A 24,016-nucleotide genomic window follows, 5' to 3' on the forward strand; every position below is an offset into this window, starting at 1 on the left:
CACTTTTCTTTTTCCTTCCGTCGACAGCGTCTGACTTTCAACACGCACTCTCACTACTATATTTTCAGCCGACATTTTGAGAAGAAGAGACACAACAAAAATTGATCTCTGTATAGTTTGTGCGCAGACAAGCTTTCATACAAGCAAGTCGATATGGCCTCCGCCAAGGTCCCTGAAATTGCAACAAGCTATGTCTTAGAGCCAGCTGACAAGTTTCCCCTTACTGACGAATGCAAACACTACGAGGGCAGGCATCAGGTACCATGGGATATTCAAAAGTGCGAGGCGCTCATCACACCATCAGCAACGACGTTTACATACTAAAGCTTTGCTACAGATACTTTTCACAGAGATATTCCATATTTTCCTGGTACGACGAAGGCGTATACCTCACAGACGACGCCTGGTTTGGTGTCACTCCAGAACCAATAGCAAAGTATGTACCCATATCACGACTTCTTGCCTTGATAGTTGCATCCTAATGGCCGCAAGTCAAATCGCTAGTGAATTGTCGGCTACAGACGCCTCAAAAGACACCCTCATAGATGCTTTTGCTGGCGCCGGAGGCAATACTATCGCCTTCGCGCTCACCAACCGCTGGAAGCGAATCATCGCTGTCGAACGTGACGCCTCAACCTTGGCATGCGCCCAGAACAACGCAGAGCTCTACGAGGTAGACCCTTCAATAATCACCTGGGTTCATGCAGATAGTTTTGAGTACCTGGAACTTTTACACAATCGGCCTGAGGAACTTCATCCAGGCCTGAGGGTCGATGTGAGCAAGACGGTGCTGTTTTCAAGCCCGCCATGGGGAGGCCCAGGATACAGGACAGACGAGGTGTTTGACCTGAGCAACATGCAACCTTACAACTTGGATAAGTTGCATTCGTCATATAGGAGCATGGATCACGTATTGTATCTGCCGCGGACGAGTGACATTCGGCAGATTGCAAAGCTGGCACCAGAGGACAGGAGGGTGGATGCTGTGCAGTATTGCATGGAGGGCGCCAGCAAGGCTTTGGTGGCGTACATTCCGAGATGTGAGGCCCAAGGATGATAATATACGGTATAGTGTGGGAGCGTCACATGAGAATTACAAGAAAAGCCACCGGCATGCTCCTCAGGAGGTCAAGACACGAGTCGCAGTCACTCCTGGAGCGCTTTCTCACAAGCCTGCACCTTGGCTGCATCACATGAATATGTCATCCACTATTATGCTTCACATAGTATATAAGCTGCAATGCAAGGAACTCTCTATTAGCCTTGCAGAGCATGATTGGTAAGTGCATCCAGTGTGGACCTACTATTCCAAGCGGCTCAAACCTCATTTGGAACCATCATTGACGTGTCAGGGAGTAGTGCTACCAGGACCTTTCGATGACCATTCGTTCAGATATAGTGACAAATACGTGGAAGATTCGTATTTCCCTGCCAAATGCACTCGTTCTGGAAAGTGACAAATATACCGACCCTCTTATTTAGGGCGCCAGGATCAACTCCCTGTCCCAACCACATCCCGCAGTTCAGTCTTTGGTTTCACAAGAGGCTGAATAGTGCCCCGAACTTTGGTTTTTTGCTCAAACGCATACGCAATCTCAATCAACTTCTCCTCGCTGAACAGATCTCCAGCAAAGGCTATACCAAATGGCAAATTTGGCCCATCGCCGATGAGATTTCCAAATCCATTTTTGCTCTCAGGCCAGTCGTCAGGCCGTTTGCCTAGTGGCACGGTAATGATGGGGCTGCCGACAATGGCCGGAAGGGAGTTGAGCATTTCGCTAGGAAGAACAATGGCATCCAGCGAATTGTTCTTCAGAGCACCAAGGATTCCTTGTGGTCCAGCAAACTCCAACTGCTCCGTGTACATACTCCAGAATTCGGGGGATGTGTTATCGAATCCTCTGTCAATGGCATCTTGCCAGAGTTGGGTATCCCTAACGGGCCATTCTTCCTTGGGAAACTTTTGTGTGAAACTTTGCAGCTGCTTCAAAGTGGTGATATTGTAAGGATTGGTCTTGAGATGGTTGAAGTAGTGTGAAGCAACATCTGTGAGCATATCAGCGCCCAGGATAGGCTCAATGAACTTTCCAATCTTTTCACTGCCGGGGATTTCGAAGTCGTCAACAATGGTTGCATTTCCGGACCTAAGAACTTCCAGCGCTTTTTCGAATGCCTGCAAGAGAGGGGACGTATCTTGTGACGGCGTCAACAAACCGCGAGGTACGCCAATCCTCTTGCCGCTCAAGCCGTCATCCTTACAAGCTGCGACATAGTCAGGCAGCCTTTCTTTGAAAGGGATAGCCGATGTGTAGTTGTCATTCTTGTCTGCGCCAGCAATGGCGGAAAGGAGGTACGCGGCGTCCTTGACTGTCCTGGCCATGGGCCCAACAGTGTCTTGATGCGAGGAGATGGGAACAACCAGGTACCTAGAGGTAAGGCCGACAGAAGGCTTGATGCCCACAATGTTATTAACATAGGAAGGTGAAATAATGGAACCATCTGTCTCGGTTCCCAGCGCCGCCCAGGCCAACCCAATGGACGACGAAACACCACTTCCAGACGAGGACCCCGAGGGATCCTGGTCGCGAAGATAAGCACCCTTTGTCTGGCCTCCATAGGCAGACCACCCACTACTTGTGTTTGAGCTTCGCCAGTTGGCCCACTGCGACAAGTTTGCTTTGCCGAGAATAATGACACCCGCCTTTCGGAGCTTGGCGGCTATCGTGCTATCTTCCTTTGGCTGGGCACCAACAAGAGCAAACGACCCGGCCGTGTTGTTCATCTTATCCAGGGTAGCGATGTTGTCCTTGATAAGAACGGGGATGCCGTAAAGAGGTCCGCGGCTGCAAGCCGTCTTGTTCTTGCGCGCCGCGTCCATGCGGGCGGCGATGGACAATGCATCAGGGTTGATCTCGTTGACGGCGTGCAATTCATCGGCGACCTCTTGGATTCTGGCTATGTAGGCCTTTGTAAGGTCAACACTGGTGAAGAGGCCCGCGTCCAAACCATGGCGAAGCTCATCTAGAGTTGCGTCGAGAAGGGACGGGAAGTCATCCCGTCTGACGGTAGCCGAGACAACCCCCAGGGCGGGAAGCAATGAGCACACGCCCAAGCCTAGCTTGAAAACAGTCGAGAAGATCATTTTTGGAGGGGCTGCAGTGCCTGATTGTTGCGCACTCTGACATTCAAAGGCGTCTGGGGCGGGACGCTGCTCGACTTATATGCTTTGGGAAGGTGTCTACAAAGTGCATCCAGGTTCAACTCAGACTAACAGAAGTTCCCAATGATAACGGACGTCTCTCCGAATTCGCCGCGAGCCGCGCCGCTACGGTTATTAGACAGGCGAACCTTGCCGTTCAATGGGCTGCAGAGCCCGAGCGCAGCATCCAAACCTAAAGAAGAAGGGGTCCTGTAACTTGGCTCCAGAATGTAGTTACACCACCCACTGTTGTACATGGCCCATGTAAGCTACATACGTTTGTCAATGCACGGCTTGTCATCTGTTGATTCATGGCGATGTATCACATGGCTCGATCTTGGCTCGATCTTGGCTCGATAGTAGTGGCGTGGCTTTGCTGTTCACCCCTCCACTCGTCCAGCTTCGTAATCTGCTCAGCCAAGGCGGTGCGTTTATCCAAAACATACAAAATTTGGTTCCGTCGTCTTGTCCACAGGGACGTGTCTCAGCTCATTCTACATCGCCTCGCTTTCTCATAGCTATGTTGCTTCCAGATTCTCGTCATCAGCCTTATTTTGCACAGCATTCAGCGCCTCAGGGGTCCCAGGATCGGTATTCATACGTAACCAGGCCGGACCATTTTTCCTGATGCGTACCGACCGTATGCGGCCCACGGGTTGACAACCATGGTCTTGCCGGCCATTTCACGGTTGTAGCTCCCGTGGTCGTCAACATCTCATGTGTGTTTCGGTTTGCGTCACAGAGAGGAAGCGCCATTCTGCGTCGTTGGCCACCGACTCTAAAACGACAAGGATGCCGGCTCTCGCTGGGAAAAGCGTGTCAGAGGATTGCGGGCTGTCTGTGAGAGTCTCCGTGAGGGCTGGGGTGAGATGTTTCTAGAAGGGAAGGTGGACTGGAAGCTAAACCTGGGGTATTCCATCTTGGTGGTGGTAAGTCGTGACGGTCATACCGGCGAAGACTGTGCATTTCGGAATAGACGGGCAGAGAGGGCTTCTTCAAACGGCGACGATCTAATCTGTTCAATTTCTTAACGATGCGACTTGGTTTTTTGAGAGGCTTTGAGGTGTTTTCCGATTGGGTGAAGCACGGGTTCAAGGTATTCCATGTCCGTCGTCAAGACTGGCGATAGGCTGCATGTGGCCCCCACCTTGATGTTCAGTGTGCGACCAGGAGAGATAATGCAATGCAACCAACTCCTAGGTACTGAGGTAGTGCCTAGTAGATAGCCGACTGGGCGCGGAATTTCAAAAGACAAATCGTGCCCATTACGGCAAGCACATCCAAACAATCCTTGGTAAAGTATACACTTGAGATGCCGAAAATGGTGAAATTATGAAATGATGGCTTGGTAGGGCGATGGTGTGGTTTACCTGTCAATAGGTACCACCACAAGTACTGCTCGACGTACTCCGTACCAGACCGCAGACCACAATCCACATCAACGTTGACCAATGCAATGCAGCGGATTCAAAAGTTGACTGTTTGTTGCTCACCACCACCATCCAGTGATGCCCGAGGCGACGGCTTGGTTGCTTTATCGCCCGCCCACTTGATTTGATTTGAAGCACGGCATAATTCCCCATCATGGCCAAGGATAAAAAGAAGAATTCGGACGCCAAAAAAGCCAAAAAGGTACCCGTTCCCGTGTCTTTGCTCGTCCTGGCCCCCCTCCATGCCCCTCATCAAGGATCATGAGAGATTCACAAAAAAGTTTTTTTCCCCTTCTTCCCATGCCTTTTTACTGACCACCCACATACATGCGTAGGCTGAAAAGGCAGCCAAACAAGCCAGCAAAGGGGAGAAAAAGGCCAAGACCAAAGCTGCCAAGATTGAGGGCAGTGACGCCGAAGATGTCGATCTTGATGCCGTCCTTGAAGAGTACCGTCGCCAGCAGGAGCAATTCCTCAAGATCACAGAAACCGTGTGTCATGGCCCACCTCGACCAAGGGCCGCTTCCACACTGATGGCCTCGCCCACGGATGCAAACAACCTCCTCTTGTTTGGCGGTGAATACTTCAACGGCTCTCTGGCACAGTTCTACAATGACCTGCACATCTACAACATCCATCGGGATGAGTGGCGCTGCGTCACCTCACCGAATGCCCCGTTGCCTCGCTCGGGACATGCATGGACTCGTGCCTCGAATCCCAACCACGTCTACCTCTTTGGCGGCGAGTTCTCGTCGCCCAAGCAGGGCACTTTCCACCATTACTCTGACTTTTGGAGGCTGGAGCCCGCCACCAGGGAATGGACCAAGATCGAGGTCAAGGGCAAGGATAAGAGTCCACCGGCACGGAGCGGTCATCGCATGACGTACTGGAAGCAGTACATCATTTTGTTTGGCGGCTTCCAGGACACGTCCAACCAGACCAGGTATTTGGCAGATTTGTGGATTTTCGACACGGTCAACTTTGTGTGGCACTGTCCCGCGCTGCCTCAGGCACAGCTCAAGCCGGATGCTCGATCTTCGTTTTCTCTGCTGCCGTGCGATTCGGGCGCCGTGCTCTACGGAGGCTACTCGCGTGTAAAGGCGACGGTGAATCTGAAGAAGAAGGCGGGGAAATCGCAAAGCCAGGGACAGAAGAATGTCTTGATTCCCAAAGTCCACGACGACTGCTTCTTCCTGAGAATGGCGCTACCTCCCGCTGATGCCAACTCCAACACGCTTCCAACAATGCGGTGGGAACGGAGAAAGAAGCCGGCCAACCCTCCCAACCCGTCTCGCGCGGGAGCCACCATGACTTTCCACAAGGGACGAGGCATCCTATTCGGCGGCGTACACGACGTTGAAGCTAGTGAAGAGGGCATGGATAGCGAATTCTTCAACCAGCTTTTTGCCTGGAATATTGAACGCAATAGGTTCATGCCTCTGGGTTTCCGCAAACCCCGTCAGCAAAAGAGAGCTGCTCCCGAACAGCCGCGTGTAGGCCGTCGTGGCCGCGCGCAGGCCAATGAAGAGGAGCTGCTGAAGCAGTTGGCTGCCCTCGAAACGGGTGCTTCTCTGGATGACGTTGACGGAATCGAGATTGATAAGAAGGAAGAGGAGCCGGAGGAGGACGAGAAGCCAGCCAGAGAGATGCCGGTGACAATGGAGCCGCCCCATGTTCGGTTCAATGCGCAGATGGCTGTGCAGGATGACGTTCTCTATATATACGGCGGGACATTCGAAAAGGGCGATCGCGAATTCACGTTTGATGATTTATATGCCATTGATTTGAGCAAACTGGATGGATGCAAAGAGGTTTTCAGCCGCCCGGTAGAGGATTGGATCGTGAGTCGTCACCGTGCAGTATTGTCTGTTAATGTATTTGCTGACCCTGGGCAGGAATCCGAGGATGAGGAGGACGACGACGACGACGAGGATGACGAAGAAGACGAGGAGGACGAGGACGAGGACGAGGATGATGAGCCTGAACAACTGCATACGCTCAGTAAGCGCAAAAAGCAAGATGTCGTGTCGGATACTGCCTCGGAAACAACATCTGCTCCGCCCGAAGAAGACGATACGGAAACAACGGCAACATCCGTGGACGATGGTCTGCCTCACCCTAGAGTAAGCTCCGCATCCATTTTATTCTTGTTTCCCCCCGCCGATCCGGATCCAGACGCAATGATGCTAACAAGGCATGGCAGCCATTTGAGTCTCGTCGCGAGTTCTTTGTACGCACAACCGCCGAGTGGCAGGAAATCCTCATGACCAGTCTCCGCTGGAAGAATATTCAGCCCGAGACGCTGACCATCAAGGAGATCAAGGCCAAGGCGTTTGAGCTCAGCGAGGAGAAGTGGTGGGACTGCAGGGAGGAGATTACCGCCCTGGAGGAGGAGCAGGAGGCTGCGGGCATCCAGGAGGTTGTCAGCTTGGCGGAAAGGGGGGATACCGGCGGTGCTGGTGGTGCCAGGAGGAGATGACATGGATCGTGTGGTTGTGACTCAAGCAACTCTGCGAGAAGAGCTCGCGTTTCATTCGGAACCGCCGCAGTGTCCAATACCATATACATGTCCGTCAATGAGAATATGCGTATCCAGGTGTGAATGCGTCTTTGATTACGTGTTTCCGGAGCAGGTTGTTACAAGTGCGGCACAGAATCAGGCTGGTTGTCCTTCCAACTGCGTGTAACCAAAGTCTCGTACGTATCCCAAGCCAAGCATTCGCTTTGATGCACAGAAGTATACAACAATAGTATTTCATTCTCCCTCCAACATGACCACTAGGCTGCTTCATTCTCCCAACACCCGTCAATGCACGCAAGCCAACTCCCTAACACGACCAACCAACACGCATCCACAAGGTCATACTTCCAATCGTATAAAACACCAGCAGCCTCCCGTACTCCCCGAAAAAAGCCCCTCAACCACCCGCAACACCGTCAACTCCCTCGCCAGCAAACCCAAATCAGCCCAAATCCTCCTCCACCACCCGCTCCGCCGACCACGCCGCCCTCTTCCCCCTCGTCCACAACCACACCGCCGCCAACCTCGTCACGAGTCACGAAGCCTGCGTCCCCATCGGCGGATACTCCTTGCCGTCCCTCTCGACCCTCGGCTCACACGTGCACCTCTCGTCGGCGGGGACGCCATCCATCACGGCGGGCACATGGTTCCCGCACCCCCACCAGGTGGTTTTTTCTATAAAAAAAAAAAAAAGAGTCCGTCAACATGATGAAAACAAGACCCAGTAGCGGCGACACTTACTGCATGTATCGCAGGTAGCTTTTCGGCACATGTTGTATCTGAATATCAATGTAGTAGGAAATTTTGTTGGCTGCACGTGGTGCGATGGCGAGGACAGGAAATACACAATGTCGGGGAGGGGTCTGGATTTTATACACGGGCGGCCGTCGGGACAGCCGGCTCGGCTGGTTTTTCCCCCCTTCGGCGATGTGGCTTCACGGGGGGCCGGGGAGGTCGCCGATTCCTACTTAGAAGTACAAGGCTAGTGGGCCGCTCTTTTCGCCGATTCCGGGGGCGGAGGCGGCCCCTGGCGTGTAAGAGGGCCGACGGCCGTACAAGCTCCCCGTGCCAGATAAGTTGCCGCGAATTAACACGTTCCCAAAGGTTCAGTTATGTACCTACAGCCTGTGGATTCGGGGAACTACCACCAGCCCCGCGAGCCTGCGAAATCCAGCCCCTGCCAGAAACACAAGTCCAACACATGGTCACCGAACGAAAGCGTCACTGAAATCCGACGCATCCCGTTCAAGCACGTGCCCAAGCGGCATAATCAAATCAAAATAAAAAAAGTCCTGCTAGTGAAATGCTTCCCGCCGCCCTGCCATGCAAAGTCCCAGCGCCCTGAAGAATAAAGAAAAATGCACCAAGCCGCAACTTCAACTTCAACTTCTCCACGTTTCCCAAATAAACCATTTTCAACGCTCAGGACTCGTCCGACGCACCTTGACCAGCCGCCGCATCCCGCAGCGCCCTCTCCCTAGCAGCCGTCTCGCTCTCCGCCAGCGCCCTGATCAAATTCACCGCCAGCTCGCGGCCCCTCGCGACAAACTCGCCCGACGCGTCCGACGGGACGTGCAAGAAGACAACCTTGCGCGGGCGCCGCGCCTTCCACAGGTGCGCCAGGGACGAGTAATAGATGAAGTCGCACAGATAGCGCCCGGGGTCCTCAGACACGCGCAGGTCCATGTCCTTCTGCCAACCGTCAATCAGTCCCCGCGACACAAAGCACCAGATGCAAAAACGTACCGAGCTATGCCCCCGCCACCGCCTGTAGACGTCGTCCACGTCCACGTCCGTCAGTATCTCGTCCGGCAGGCCGTGCCAGATCCAGGCGTCGTCGTCGGGCCGCCCCTCGGCCCCCTCGGCCGGCAGCTCGTTGTCCACGTCGGGAGAGCGGTACCCGCGCCGGTGCGCCCGGCGCTCGAGCTGGTAGAAGGGCCGCGGGCCCGCCATGCCAATGTGCACGGCTATGTCGACGGGGCGGCCGTCGTGCGCCGCGTCCCAGAAGGAGGGCACCAGGGCCCGCACCACGCTGTAGTTGACGCGGATGGGCTCCGGGTGGACGATGATGCGGACGGGCGGCGTGTCGGGGGCGTCGCGGGAGCCGGCGTCCTTGGCCCGGAGCGGCGGGAGGTGCGACGGGAGGTCTTTGGCGATTTCCCACGACGGGTTGACGGGGTATTGCTCCCGGAAGGGCTGTTCGTCAGTCAGTCAGTCAGTCAGTCAGTTCCCGGCGTGTTTGCTGGGTTTGGGATCCGCCACCAGAACTGGCAAGGGGGAGTGACGTACGCCGAATCCGGTGACGAGCACCGTCAGTTCCTTCTGGTCTTTGCTTTGGGAGCCCATCGTCGCCGGGTTGGGGTCAGGCGGTATTGTAGCTTTTTCTGGCGTGCGAGGCGTGTTGTGCCTGGCGAGGAGGCAGGTCGGACAGGACAACCGTTTGCTCGGGGCCCCCCCGGTGTGAGAGCTGCTGGGTGGTGATGGCGCCCGAGACAACCCAGGATCCAGGATCTGATGATTCTGGGTTGAGGCTATTCTCTTGGACAAGCAGGTCGAGTTGGCGCATCAACGTGGGGTAGGTAGCGTTGGGCTCGACTAGGAGCCCGCTGAGGGGTCAACGGTTCATCGCCGTCACCGAGGCGCATCGCCGAGGAGCGTGACATCTGGGGTGGGGTCCGATGCGCCCCCAAGACATGGCACGACTTCAAGACGCACTCTTCTCTTGCGCTCACCACCATGGCTATTCATCATGTCTGATTCTACGAGTCCCATGGAAAACGGCCAGCTCTCGTAAATCATCATGAGCTCGGTCAACATGCCACACTCCCTGTTTTCAAGTACCCACTCAAGTACTCCGTAGTATATTCACGCCCGCGTCTAATACAGGGTAGCCCAGAAGCAAGCCGCGCCTAACCCCGAGCGGAAGTCCCGCGCACCGCACAGCCTCGCCAGCGGACCTTCCGAGTGGAGACTCCCGGCCATGGGCGGACTTTTCCCACACAGGGTCCGAGACGGTGAAGTCGAGCCTCGGCGACTCGCTCTGACCTCCGCCGTGACATTTAAGGAAAGCGCTGGACCGTGAGACGGACAAAGATTGACCTTGTATATACAGTCACAGCACTTACTCGGAGCTTCATCCGCATCTCCCTAGACTAGACATTCAGTCTAATTGCCGCCACAGCAAGCATCAACAGCATCAGCAATGGGCTCCCAACACAACTACACCCAACCGCCTCAGCAGGCTTCCTTCGACGGGTTCCTCTTCGACATGGACGGCACCCTGATCGACTCAACGGAAGCCATTGTAAAGCAATGGAGCAAGTAAGCTCCCCCCCCTAATTGACGTCCCCTATTCACTCGCCCGTACTCGGAGAGACGGAGGCAAGTCGGAAGCGGTGAGACTAACCTTGCATAGAATCGGCACGGAACTCGGGCTCAACCCAGAAGAGATTCTGAAGACGTCCCATGGGCGGAGGAGCATTGATGTATTCAAGATCGTCGCCCCGCATAAAGCCACCTGGGATTGTACGCGGTTTTCCCCGTTTCACCTCTCATCATGCCTTGGCGGCGCATCAAGCAAAAACTGACACTCGGCAGACGTGAGGGGGGTAGAAGCACAGCTGCCCCTTCTATACGGTGACCTCGCCTCCGAAATCCCAGGCGCGAGAAGCCTCCTGGACGCGCTCATCGCCCAGTCTGCACCATGGGCTGTCGTCACCTCCGGCACGGAACCCCTCGTATCGGGCTGGCTGAAGCGTCTCAAGCTTGCCATTCCAGAGCATCTCGTCACCGCCGAGTCTGTGCAGAACGGCAAGCCAGACCCCGCGTGCTACCGTCTAGGCCTGGAGAAGCTGGGCCTCCAAGACCGGCCCAGGCAAGTCCTCGTCTTGGAGGATGCCCCCGCGGGCATCAAGGCTGGCAAGGCGGCAGGATGCAAAGTCATTGGGTTAGTGACGAGCCATACCGTCGAGCAGGTTGTTGCCGCGGAGCCGGACTGGGTGGTTCAGGACCTGGAGTCGGTCCGGGTTGTCGGACGGGAAGGAGGAAAAGTGACGATTGAGATTTCGAACGCGTTGGTGCAATGAAACGGGTATAGACTTGATAGAGAGCGAACTTACTGGTAGTATGGACCTATGACTACTAGCAGCGTGTGTGTATTTGGGGGACCTACCGACAGAAATGGGGCTTTGATCAAGGCATCCACCTCGAGGGAGGCGAGGGAGTGGTAATTATTGACCCGGATACGGGGACGATTAAGCTTCAACTAGCCAGGAACGCGGCATTCCGTAGCATTTGCATAGAACAATCCCTTTGTCGCGGCGCCAGGTGACGTCCGCGCCGACACGAGCGACGCGCCAGACCGGTCATGGATCAAAAGTCCACAAAAGGTCTCAGAACCGCGAACCGTTCGCCGAAAATCCACCCGGCACAAGCCATCCTCCTTGCTTCTGAATCAGATCGGTTCGCTTCGGATGCAGATAACCGCGGTGCAGTCTCACAATGCCGTCGTGCAATCGTCCAAGACCAGCCGCTACCGACGAGACGTCATCTTAAATGTTCATCCCTTCCTTGACTTTCACGTCACATCGCGTAAGCGTCCGAGAGGACTCCTCTTTCGCCCTCGCCTCGCGTTAATTTCCAGGGTTAAAAGAGAAAAAAAAGCTTCTTTATGGTCACTGGAATTTGGTGTCACACATTGCAATTATTGTGTCTGAGCCTTATTCGACGTTGTCGATGCGGATTTGCTTTTTCCAGCGATTTCTGTCTCGCGCCATCGAAATCTCGCTTCGCTTCTGAACCAGTTTTCGACAAGGACAGCTGGAGATCGGGTTGACTCAGGGCGCCCTCAACTTGATGGCCTGATCGCGGTGGTCGTGTGCTCTACAACAGTTGCCATGTTGCCAAATCCCCCTGGCCTACGTCTAATATCAGACCTGGTCTGTTGTTCCGCCCTTGGTTGCCGAGTCGGTAGTTCTTGACTGCCCTTCGACTGCCCTTCGACTGCCCTTCGACTGCCCTCGACTGCCCTCGCGGTCCCATATACATATGTACTCCGTACATACATACGCGCTCGGCGTCTCCTCCTGGTGCCAGCCCATGCAGGCGGCAAGAGACAAATGCTACCAGGGATCCTTGGAGCGCAATCACCTGGCCCTATTGTAGATACTACTACAACTTCGCCGGTTGCGCTCCCTTTGTTTTCAACGAGGGGGGGAGGTCTGATGATCTCGCCAGTGGCCAACTATAGCATGGTATTTGGGCTCATTGTGACAGTGTGCCCTACCAGCCGCATTCGGAGCACTTTGCAGTAAACCAAGAGCTACTGTACGACCCCATTTTCTGTCAGAAACACGATGGATTCTGGCCTTGGGGCCTTCACATCGGAGCAGCTCGGCGCTCACAGAAAGGACGCCACAGCCCGCGGAGCCTTGTGCTGGCCTGCGAAAGCAGCCCGACTGGCAGCCAACGTAGCTCACCGGCAAGAAACAGAATGTCTGCATTGCATTGTGCTGTACTTTGTAGGACGTTGCTCCATGGCTGCGCACCTGCAGGAACGCCTGTTTGCGGAAAAGGGCCAAAACCTTTGCTGGTCACACAGCACAGTTTCCTGGTATCACAACTGTACAGTCAGAAGAGAGTTGTCTTGACTGCTGTGGTCAAAAGCTGAGCCGGCCCCGAGTCACTCGGTGACATGGCCTATCTAGTCCTCCGTGATGGGTATGAGGAAGGACATGTGGTGCTTTCAAATCCAATTCCGCGACTTTATTCCCAATGGCATCCCGAATCGCGGAGGAGCTGCCACAGTACATACATTGCAAGAGTTCAAGTGTAGCAGACAGCATGGCCCCCCCATGAGAATCCTTGAGCCCCCAAGTTTGCGACTTGCGTACTCGGTACTCGGTACTCCGTACACGACCTGGAAACGCACAACGAGGATTAGATTATCAGAAAGTACTCTGTAAGATGATACGGCTTATGCCCAGGTCTCCACTGGCCGCCACAATGACGCTACTTCAATGCCGAGAGCTTTGATGCTGGGGGGATACAACCACGCCCAGCCTTCTAAAGGTTTCTTCTGTGAGGCGAACCAGATTGCGCTGACCTGCTGAACCTGCACGTCGCCATTTTCGGACAAACATGCCCTTTGGCTATGGGTGCAACGACGTCCCGCCTCTTGGTCCGTGGTATCCATCCCCCCTTTTGTTCCTTTTTTGGTCTTTGCACAACTACTACGGAGTAGTAGTAGTCGACTCGGCGCGATTGTGTTCGACTGCCGGGGACAATGGCATGTACGTAGTCATGACGCAGGTGCGTGGTTGAATGATGGCGAGATGAATCATGCTTGCATCCACGACAATCCACTTCAGCACCGAGTCTTGTCACCAGCATCGCGAGCTGATCCAATGATGCTTGCTGGGGGGATCGTGAACGAAGGCCAAGTTGGACGCTGTGTTGGAACTGCGTGAGCTAATGTAGCCGATTTTTGTCGGGTGTGGCCTCGTGTCGGCTCCATTGCACACAACGCGTTCCCCTGTCTTCGGCTCCCCTCGTTCGGCGGCTGTACATGTACATACACATGTACATGCATGCAGAGATGTACACGCTCGCAACTCCCCTGCCAGTTTCCACCTGAAGAAACATGACAAGTGACGAGCTTGGAGAGTCTCCAAGTGTTGGTTGGCCAGGTCCAAGTCCCGAGCCCGCAACGCTTCATTGGCCCCGGCGGAGTCCTTCAGGCACCTGCCGTGTTGAGCATCGCGGCATCATGATTTCTCACGATACGTTTAATGAGTATGTCTTGGGTATAATTATATCCTCTTCATGGGTTGTTCGCCAGGACAAGCGAGACATCAGCGTTGACAAATGCCGTGGTGCAGGCAATTCAGCCTCATCTCAGCCTTCGGGGCTGGCAGATGAGCGGGGGTATACAAGGCCGTCCTATTGTTGCGGAAGGATGTGTCGGTATGAGTGGGCTGATGTTGTCAAAGAAGCCAGCTTCCAAAGACGGGCAGGCAGTGTGCGCTTCTGGCAGGCGGGTTGGCGTGATCATCGAGGCGTCGAGACATCGAGACATCCGGAGACACATGGAGCTCTCCACAAGCAACTGTTAGCTGTTCCATCACACACGTGGCTGCCGGGGCCTCGCAACCCCCCAAGATGCCCGTCCCTGGTCCTCTTTGCCAAGGCTGAGTTGATGTGTGCGACCGTGCAGGAGGAGTGCTGCGGGTGGGAACGTACATCGGCCCTGGTCTGCTGAGGTCCGTCGGCAAGCCGAGGGCCAACTGAGTCGTTCTGGGCACGTCGTCTTTCGACATTTGCCTTCCCCTCCGATGGGTATTGCTCGATGCCCATCTCTGTGGCTCCCTGTCACTCGAGTTCGAGGCCCAAGCCGAAGGCGGAGGCTTGCTCTCCGTTGTGGCTGCAGCAAGGCCGGGTCCGCGCGGATCGCGCGTCGTGGGATGGGCAACTCTGCTCAAGCAAGCGTGCTGCTCAAGCGTGCTGCTCAATGGAGTGACTCCTTCCCTCTGTCTGGCTCTTGAGTCCTGACCAACGGCCAACCTCAATTGATCCCCACAGTGATCATGGCACATGGGCCGCCATCCACACACCTCGTAGTCACTTGGTAGTACGTAGCAGTACGGGGTACAATGTGCTTCATCTCGGCTTGATCAGTGGCATCAGGGTTGGGAAAGGCTCGCGAAGCGACGGCACTAGCGCGTTGCCCAACCCGTGCGAGTTCCCAACAACCAACCCTCCGAGGCCCAGCCGCTAATCTGCCAGCATGGCCGGCGCATGCTTTTGCTTGATTTGGACAAGTCTCGGTGGAGTCCCGCAAATCGGCAGCTGTCGTTGACATGCCCGCCTCCTATTGTCTAGTCTACCGAACTTGAGAGGCCCAAGCTGCTCCCGCCTTTTCTGGTTTCGGTAAATCATTTTCGGCCTTCAGATGTGCATCTTCCGGCCACTGCTTTTGCCCATGGGTCGTGATGTGCGAATAAACAACTCCCGCAAGAGTCGTACAATTGTGCCGGGGTTCCGGCATTGGCGCCTCCATCTTGGCCAACCTTGCCGCAGCCTGAGGATGCCGCCTGGCGCCTTTGCTCTCGCTGCCTAAGCTGTGTCTGGCTGTGGAGAGTAGGACGTGTCAAAGAATAGGCCCGTCGACAAACTAGTTGTACTGTAGTAAAGGCAACAAGAATAAAACAAACAAAACGAAATGGGCCTTGGCTTCTACAGCGCTGCCAAGATATGTGCCTCTGCATATCTTTATTCCTTCATTGCCCCCCCCAATGAGAACTGATCTCACTTCCAAACCATTGCTTATGACTAGTAGCAAATCAGAGGGACCGAGGATGTGCCTTGTAGAGCAACAAAGAAGCCCTTTGTTGACCCCTTTGTTGATGTAATGTGCTGATACGGTATGGGTCATCTCCGAGCGACATGGTCCTTGGTTTGAACGAACGCGCCAAAGCGTACCCGGTCCAGTCCACGATGGTGATGAGCCACGTACCAAGCAACCGGGACAGACGTCTAGGCCTGAGTGCCCCAACTGGTTTGCTCCGGAATGAGAATGAATTTAAGCACAAACCGGCGCGTGCTAATTAATCGACTCCTTTGCGAAGCTTATGTACATCCCCCCACTTTCCGACTTCAGCCACGATATGCAACCTGGCCTGGATCATTGGGCTTATCGGTTGGCTGTCTGGTTGGCTGTCTGGCCCGCTCAAAGGCTCTCGCAGGCTCTCGCAATGGTCTAGGCTTTCGACAGTCCTGTGAGACTCTGGCTAACCCGATGTATCTTTCAAGGCTGTCGAGAGGTCGAGATCTGGCGGGGATTGCCAGCCCTGTGCAACAATTTCTGGTGTGGCTGATGCTGAGACATGTTTTTTTTTGTAAAAAACTTTTTTTTCCGGCCTTCATTTGCTGGCTTCTTGTTCATCTTTAAGGCCCGTGCCGAGATCTCAGTATCGAGAGGACTGTTCTCTCCAGTTTCAATACTTCGTAGCGTCGGCGACTCCACGTTGTTGACTCAATACCATGCAGTCCGGGATGCTTGCATATTCATGATAGTACATCCATCCTAGATTCGTTCTCTAGCTGAATTTTGAGCTCTTCACGCCGCGGCATAAGCCGCCTATTGGTCACCCATAGTCTAATCTGGTCTGTTGGTTAATGCACCATGCTCGATGCCGGCACGTGGCAAGCGTTGACTGCGATTGCGTTGTACAAACTGTCGGCAACATCCGCGGAGACGAATCTGAGACCAAGGGCATGCCAGGTTGCAGACGGCGAGCATTTTGGCAGGCGTCGTTTTTGTTGGAGGGACGCCCAGCTTGCCAGCCCAACCCTACCCAACGGGGAACCAGACAGCTGGGTTGATCGGCGCCGGTATAGCCTCAATAGGCTTAACAAGAACTTGCTGCCAAGAGGAATGACATAGTATCTACTTACTTTAAGCTCTATGTCATGCCACCGGGGGATATTGTACGTATCTTCTGCTAAAGTCGCACGCGCCATAAAGTCCCGTATCGGGGACTCATACTCCCTGCCCGTATCTTGGCGTATTTGGCACAATTTCCGACTATGCTTAAAGTGTCTGGAATACGGGACTGAAACATGGGCGATGAAATTGACGCTCCTCAATTGGCGATCGCAACTTCTCAGAATGGTTCGTTTGAAAACTTGACACAATGACTGCTGGCTAAGTGTCACCCCCCGATGTCAAGCTAATTTGGCGCGGCACACAGCTCCCCTTCGGTGCTGGCATTTGGAAAATGAAGTGCTTACGCCAATGGCTTTCCCAAGGCGAGGCTCCATATAGATACGATATGTACGTACTGCGTACAGAAGGGTGGATGACAGGGCAGCGGCCTGTGAAAGGGCTCACCTGACTCGAATCATAACATCGGAAGTTCTTGTGTTGTCATGATGGTGGCTTCAGCTGCGAAGACGTACTGGCCTAGATTACCACCAGCAGCTCAGACCAGACGCTCTCAGGGGCACTTCTCTGCGTTCCCGTTCCTTCTATTCGGGTTAATTTGGCCGCGCGCTGCACCGGGTTGAAAACAAGGCGCCCGTCATGCTCACTCGAACGCCATGGGGCTTGGGAGCTAGACAGTGTTCCGACTTCAGTGCGAGTGGGCGGAGGCAGATTGGCGGCGAGGCAAAGAGTGTGAGATTTGGATGACGACGGACAGGGTTCTGATGTTTGGTTGGTGGTTACGTGGGCCATGGGCTGCGTGGACTCGGGCGTGGTCTGTATACTTAGTACCTACTAAGAAAGTACGGAGCACACCTGACCTGGGGCTGACTGTGGGAGCAAGAATGAAGTTGGCGAATCAGGAGCAGTCGTAAGCGAAACTGGGCCTCACTTTGGCTGTGGCACGGGCGAATTGCACCCGCCCGTCCAAACTCTCGAGGATGCGCCCGCCATCATCGATCGCTCTACTGTGTCTGGTGTCTGTTGCGTCTGGTAGCCAGTGTCTTGGATCTTGCCAGCAACCTACCTAGGTAGGTAGTCAGCGGTCGTCCAGACTGCCAGATCCCCTGCCATCCTATCACCATCGCTAGACACCAGATGTTGTTGTTGGAGGCGGTTTGTGGCTGTAAAGGGCAGCCTGGCGACTTGGAAATTTCTGGAGGAGATCAGAGGTTAGTCACTTCCGACATGCTGCTTTGCTTCTCATCGTTATCTAGCGTCCCAATCAACCCCCGCAAACTCAGCCAGATGAGGGACTTGCCTGGTGCTCAAGTGTTCGAGACAAAGGCTGTTGAGGCGGCGCGCGGGCTTTGGCAAGCGAGAGTTTTGCCAGTGTTTGTCCTAGTTTTCTGAACCGAAGCCTTCAACCGTCTGTGCCAACGCCGACTGCCAGAGATAATCGTTTGTTGTCCGGGTGCCAGTGTTGCACACCGAGGGTTCGCCAACGACAACATCATACCACAATGTGGGATAATACAAATCACATGGCTTGTCAACATCCAGACCAGGTCGAGTTACATGGTGCCCTGTGGATATCTAGCCATCACCCATCAGTTTTCCCTATGCAGGATCTGATAACTAGGCCAAGGGTAGCTCTCCGACTTTCAACCACGACAAATCATGAGCCCTTTCGCGAGGTATGACGATTTTGGTCGCACGGCCTAGGTATGCTAAATGAGAAGCCATTTTGGATATGGAAAGGTGACAGCACATGGTCAAGTCTTCCTGCTGGTGCAGTTCTGGTCTTGCCACTGTCATGTCAATCAAGTATCTGTCTCCGCGCTGCCTCACCTTGATAACCCAGGTAAACGAGCTAGTTGAACCCCCGCAGCCCTTCCATGACTCTCAAGGTCTTATCCACCAGGGCTGTTGTGACGCTGCTCCAAAACGTCCAAAAAAAAAAGCAAGACTTTGTAACTATACGGTAAGTGTAAGGCGTCTCTTTTCGCATGGCACCTACCAGTACGGCGTGTCACTACTGCTAATCACTCCAGATGATAAGTACAGACGAGGCCAATGTCGGCGAGCCGCGCTCTCAGCGGAAACATGTCACGCTGTGGTCAGACCACCCAAGGACCCAAGCACCATTCGTCTTGAAGCAAGGTGGCAGGGCTGTCGGGCAATGAGTTCGGAACCTGCCATACGGTGGGTTGCATTTGATCCCGGAACGGCCTAGCCCATCCTACTCCCTGTCCGCACATGGCAGAAAACTAAAAAGCAAAAACCAGAGGCACAGCCAGGCCCTGAAGCGATGAACAAGCCAGAGAAAAGTAAGACATGCTCGAAATAGCTGTAGAGAAACAAATTCTGCGGGCAATGCGGAGTACATGGCCTGGAAAAAGAAAGTAGCGGTTGGCATCAGCCAGCACCGAGAGCAACAGAACACGCAGAGAAGTCTCGAAGTCGCTTGTTACGACCACCACCCTGGCCCGCCACGGAGGATGGCTAGGTGTCGCGGAGGGTTGCCAAAAGCAGAAGACGCCCGTTTTAAATAAATGGGGGAATCCCACCGCAAACTCAATCTATTTAAGTAGAGGGAGGAACCCAACGCGCCCTAACGACTGCGACCGCGACGGTTAAACTGGAGAGAGACCTCTCCGCAAGGCTCAAGAGGCTACAAACGGTGGCTGTGGTGAGCGAACTGGGCCCCCTTGCCAGGCGAGCCATCAGGGAAAACAGCAGCTCGGTGTGTTACAACGACCCCAAAACCAACGACGCCAACGATGGGGCCATGATCTGTTTAATCTACGCAGCCACCCCGGCTGTGACGTGCAGCCAAGCGTGTGAGCGGACGGGACAACAGCCAATGGAGGGCGTTCTGGTTGCGCAGCACCCGCCGAAAGCGGAATTTGCCCAGCCCTGAGGGTTTGAGCCAGACCAGTCTGCCAGGACCTTTCCATCTGGTGTACGGAGTAGTGATACATGTACGGAGTGTGGGAGCTACGGTACGGAGAAGAGCAGTGTACTCCGTATGATGTATTGCACCGTGGGAGCTGCATCCTGCAGAAGGAGTACCACGCGAGCTGCAGGGAATCGGGCTTCTTTCTCGCTGGACGCCTGTCCTCCTTCTCTGGCGTGGGCCTGGAGCTCTCGTGGAGCCCGTGGTCCGTGTTTATGATGGAGCCAAGTTCAAGCCTGTGAGGTAATGAGGGTAAGGTGTGGTAGACATGAAAGGCAAGAAGGGGAAAGAGAGCTGCATAATAAAAAGTGACCAGGCTAGAAAGAGAGAATTGGGTCCCATTCTCTAGGCGTACTGCATTTAACGTATGTGTACAGAGTACATACATGCGATATATCCTATGGAGAGGAGCCAGACACAGACACTGGAGGGCCAGGCCACTTGTACAGACTGGAAGCCACGGGAAGAGCCGTGGGTGACAAAGGAGACAGACAGGCTGGTATCGCAGGCGCAAAGGCGTTTGCGGATATGCATGCTCAGATTCGGGGCATCAGTTCGCCGCCGCGCTGGCCCTTCTTTCATTGATGGATACACAAGTGTAGCAACGGAGCAGCCGGCTCGTTGCATCCACATGCTTACCCGTCAGCTCCAAAGGTTGAAAGATGGAACAGCAGGAGGCACATGGCGCATCTGCCGCATCGGCCAGAGCTGCTGAAGCAGTCATCTGGAACTTGGTTGCAGGATACCTGCCCGCAAGGGTTGGAGACTTTGTGGACGCCGGACGATGCTGAGAAGTCGCCCAGCGGATGCAATGCGTAGCACTGAAGCTCGTACGCTCTGTCCCAGGTCCTGTCTACTTGTGCAGGCGAACATGGTGCCGCCATAACTATAGGCATGTCGCAAGACGGAAAGAATCAGAAGACGACGACGAAGATGACGGCGACGGCGACGACGACGCACTGGCATGGTGTTGGACAAATTTGGCAGAAACGGTGCCGCTGCTCCAACTGACGCAATACGACGATGGAGTGTCTCATGGCGGTCGCGCTCTGCCATGGCCATGCGATCCCTACAGACATTGACGCTAAACATTGAACGCACGACGGCGAGGGCAAGGGGGCCGCCCTGGGCCTAGCGGTATCGCAGCCAACAAGTGTGCAAAGGAGCTCGCCATGCCCCCCTTCAACGTCTCCCCAGGCGCCCGCGGTTCCACCGTTGCAAGGAGCGGCGAGAGGAGCGAGAGGAACGGCCCCCAGCTGTCGTCGTCCTGGTGAAGAGGGAGCTTGCCAGGGATGCCCTCAAGTGCTCACGGCTGTGACTGGACGGGCCACGCGCCGCCACTGCGGCAGCCTTGGTCCGCCGCGGTGCCATGGCTGTATGGCTCGACCCAGCCCACAACGCCTCGAACCTACACACCCTCCCCCGGCTAGTGGGAGTCGTCGGGAGACTGTGAAGATTTGTGCGAGATGGCGCCCTGCGACAGGCTGCGCGTCCATCGCGATGGCAAGGAAGGAAGGAAGGAAGCAAGGACGGCAACCAAGAGAAGGGCGTGTCCAAAGTGGCCCTGGGCCCAGAGCCAGAGCCTGCGCATGTGGCCCCCCTTCCACACCACCCACCCCTGGCCGTGCAAGCCGCGCCTGGCTGCGTCGCCAATGTGGTCGCCATACAGCCCACTTACACCCACCAGACAAGGACAGTCCATGTCCACCAGACCGCAGAGCCGAGCACTGAGCAGCCCACCGCGAGCGCCCAGGTCGCCCGTCTCTCCGCGTCCACGACCCAAAGGAGACCCAGAGGAGATGCTGTCCCTGCCAAAGCTGGCCGTGGCCAAACCGCCCAGATGCCAACTCGTCGCGGGCACCCTGGAGGGCACAATGTGCTCCGGAGGTGCCGCCACATGCTCTCGTCGCTGCTCTGGGCTCTGGGCTCTGGGCTCTGGGCTCGCCCATGTCCTGGCCTCGGAGGGCTGCTCGATGATGCCCGTCCGCGGCAGGGGTCGTCGTCGCTTTGCCTTCCGTCCCCCCGGCCGCAGTTGCGCACCAAACACACGCCATCTCACAGCCCACGATGTCCAGGGCCTAGGCCAATGCAATGCCGGAAACCATATGTACGGTACAGAGAGAGTGTGTGTGTACACACCGGACTCGTCGTTCCCTTCCTTCATCTACCCTCTGTGCCCCCTCGCCCAACTTCTCAATCCCTCGTGAACACCTTCTCCTCATCTAAGATTTTGTGCCCCCTTGACAACATCCTCACCAACAGGGCGACACTAGACATTTGATTGGGTTGTGTCTCACTCTTGCGCACCCTTTTCGACAACCTCTCCATCGGGCCATATACGTCTTTGTCTGTTCCCTAGGCTATATTCGACCCTTGATAAAGAGACGACGCCAGCTTTCTGTCCCGCTTCCAGCCTCGCATTGAAAATCTAATAGAGATTGCCGTCCATTCTTTGCCGTCAAAGTTCTGGAAGTCTTTACAGAAAAAAAAACTGACGTCCCTTCGTTAATCAACCTTGTCTCTCTCTCTCTCTTGATCGGCTCCGCCGTTCCGTTCCCTTACACGACTTGACCTTTCGCAACATCTCTTATACATTGTGCAGCAGCCATCGCCTCAATCTCTCCAACAACACCAAGAGCCACATCATGGGACCCTTCTCCCAACAGCAATGGCCGTCGTGGGCTTACTCCAACGTGGCAGATCCATTTTCGACATACACGCACTTTTCCAACTTTAACGCTTACCTCCACGATTCTCTGGATGTCTATCAACCACATCACAGCCGCCTGGTTCAACACCACCAGATGTCCAGGGCCACTGAATCGAAACCCCGCCTGTCCAAGGAAGAAGTCGAACTTTTGGAAGCCGAGTTCCAGAAGAACCACAAACCTAGCAGTACGACGAAGAAGGCCCTTGCTGAATCCATGAGAGTGGACAATGCTCGCATTAATGTTAGTGAATGTCTCGCCATGAAATGGCGTTCCACATTGAACTAGCATGTTGTGCTAACCATTGGATGTAGAACTGGTTTCAAAACCGACGGGCTCGTGAGAAGAAGGAGAACAATATCAGGGAATACGAGGCCAAACAGCGATTGGAGAAGGAAAGATCCGAGGCCTCGGGGGAATCTCAGTCTGAGGGCAGTCGTCAACGCGATTTGGTTGCTTCGAGTGCTCCATTCCCCCAGCCAGGCATCAACACGAAGCCAGAGTCTGACGCCGCCCTGTCCCCCTCCGAGAAGTCACTTCCCGACCCATCTGGCGAGACGAATGAGCCTAGCCAAAGCGATGAGTCTGACCTCCTCTCCCCGCTCTCGCTCCCCACAAGGCAGGAAATCGGCATGGCTCGTCCTTCCAAATTCAGCGGACTCTTGCTCAAGACTGAGCAGGACGAGGATGATAATTGTGCCCTGTCCGATCGGGTGGATGAGTACTTGGCCATGCAGAACGGGTCCATGCTGGCTGTCACCTCAAAGGCAGCCGAGCAACAGCTCTTGGCCGGATTTGGTGGCCAGCACGACACCGACAGGCACGAACAAGATGCCGACTCATCGCCATTCACTGATAATTCCGAACCAAGGTCCCCTGAAGAAGACATTGCCTCCCGCCGAAACCGACGCCCAGCTCCACTCTCTATTACCGGTGGCCGGAGCCACTCGTACTCGTCCAGAGCCTGCGACTTTTCTTCAAGAACGGGCGACCAGGCGGCTTCCATGCGCAGGATTTCTTCCAGTACGGGATCCGGCCGTGTGAAGAAGTCTGCTGCCACCCCTCGAAGCCCGTTCTTTGATAGAAACGCAGATATCCTTTTTCAACGAAGACATTCGCCCAATGCAATTGGCCGCCAAGGATCTGCGGCGCCTCCTACACCCGATACTCCTGTTACTCTCCAACAACACGGGTCAGTGGATGCTGCCATGCCGTCGCTGTACTCTCTCGAGGGCAAGTATACGCCGCCAGATGTTGTCATATCTGATCCCACCTTGCGCACACCACCGACCACGCCAGGCTTTGGCGACTCGCTTTTCCACCTTGGTGCTGGGTACGAGATGGGCATTTCCGAAGAGACCATTATCGGCCCTGGCGTTGATCGAGCCAATCGTGGGGTGCAAATGGCTGGCAACCCGGCCGCGTTTGCCAGCTACATACTCAACAACGCACAATGCTCAACTCAACAAATGGCCCCCCTGTTTCCAACACAAATGGCGCACCCTTACTTTGGTTTCATGGGCACCAATGAGAACTCCGAGTACAATTGGTCCGACTTGTCACCTTCGACAGCATCCACGTCCTCGACCTCTCAACAGAGATACATGGCTCTCAGCCACATCCAAAACTAGCTTCGTCTCCGTACACCATCCATGACACGACACGACAACCCCCTGTACTCCTAGCCGCTTGCAATGATGTGAACGCGAGGATCACTTGTATAAAACGTTTTTTTTCTCTATATATTGTCAGCACGAACCCACGAAAAGCCGCACCGA

At 54.9% G+C, this 24,016-nt stretch overlaps 7 protein-coding genes across 7 annotated transcripts; 4 read left to right on the forward strand and 3 right to left on the reverse strand.

Moving 5' to 3' along the window:
• Window positions 1–153: 153 nt before the first annotated feature.
• Tgs1 (Trimethylguanosine synthase) lies at window positions 154–1,057 on the forward strand (the record flags this gene model as incomplete). The annotated part of the gene is made up of 3 exons (XM_014690506.2): window positions 154–278; window positions 338–436; window positions 493–1,057. The coding sequence occupies 3 exons, from the start codon at window positions 154–156 to the stop codon at window positions 1,055–1,057; spliced, it is 789 nt and encodes a 262-aa protein (XP_014545992.2).
• Window positions 1,058–1,492: 435 nt separating this feature from the next.
• On the reverse strand, window positions 1,493–3,142 carry G6M90_00g103570 (uncharacterized protein; the record flags this gene model as incomplete). The annotated part of the gene is made up of 1 exon (XM_014690505.1): window positions 1,493–3,142. One exon carries the CDS (start codon window positions 3,140–3,142, stop codon window positions 1,493–1,495), a length of 1,650 nt encoding a protein of 549 aa, XP_014545991.1.
• A 1,641-nt stretch (window positions 3,143–4,783) lies between these two features.
• On the forward strand, window positions 4,784–7,108 carry KEL3 (Kelch repeat-containing protein 3; the record flags this gene model as incomplete). The annotated part of the gene is made up of 4 exons (XM_066131619.1): window positions 4,784–4,831; window positions 4,965–6,470; window positions 6,525–6,752; window positions 6,833–7,108. 4 exons carry the CDS (start codon window positions 4,784–4,786, stop codon window positions 7,106–7,108), a joined length of 2,058 nt encoding a protein of 685 aa, XP_065987618.1.
• Window positions 7,109–8,572: 1,464 nt separating this feature from the next.
• Window positions 8,573–9,496, reverse strand: Pgpep1 (Pyroglutamyl-peptidase 1; the record flags this gene model as incomplete). The annotated part of the gene is made up of 3 exons (XM_014690503.1): window positions 8,573–8,842; window positions 8,897–9,346; window positions 9,440–9,496. 3 exons carry the CDS (start codon window positions 9,494–9,496, stop codon window positions 8,573–8,575), a joined length of 777 nt encoding a protein of 258 aa, XP_014545989.1.
• Window positions 9,497–10,352: 856 nt separating this feature from the next.
• Window positions 10,353–11,235, forward strand: GPP2 (Glycerol-1-phosphate phosphohydrolase 2; the record flags this gene model as incomplete). The annotated part of the gene is made up of 3 exons (XM_014690502.1): window positions 10,353–10,471; window positions 10,566–10,675; window positions 10,748–11,235. 3 exons carry the CDS (start codon window positions 10,353–10,355, stop codon window positions 11,233–11,235), a joined length of 717 nt encoding a protein of 238 aa, XP_014545988.1.
• A 9,721-nt stretch (window positions 11,236–20,956) lies between these two features.
• Window positions 20,957–21,694, reverse strand: G6M90_00g103610 (uncharacterized protein; the record flags this gene model as incomplete). Its single annotated transcript, XM_014690501.1, has 1 exon — window positions 20,957–21,694. One exon carries the CDS (start codon window positions 21,692–21,694, stop codon window positions 20,957–20,959), a length of 738 nt encoding a protein of 245 aa, XP_014545987.1.
• Window positions 21,695–22,175: 481 nt separating this feature from the next.
• Window positions 22,176–23,869, forward strand: G6M90_00g103620 (uncharacterized protein; the record flags this gene model as incomplete). Its single annotated transcript, XM_014690500.1, has 2 exons — window positions 22,176–22,481; window positions 22,553–23,869. 2 exons carry the CDS (start codon window positions 22,176–22,178, stop codon window positions 23,867–23,869), a joined length of 1,623 nt encoding a protein of 540 aa, XP_014545986.1.
• Window positions 23,870–24,016: the final 147 nt, after the last annotated feature.

The sequence above is a fragment of the Metarhizium brunneum genome, chromosome 6 (assembly GCF_013426205.1).
Source record: "Metarhizium brunneum chromosome 6, complete sequence".
Lineage (NCBI taxonomy): Eukaryota > Fungi > Ascomycota > Sordariomycetes > Hypocreales > Clavicipitaceae > Metarhizium > Metarhizium brunneum.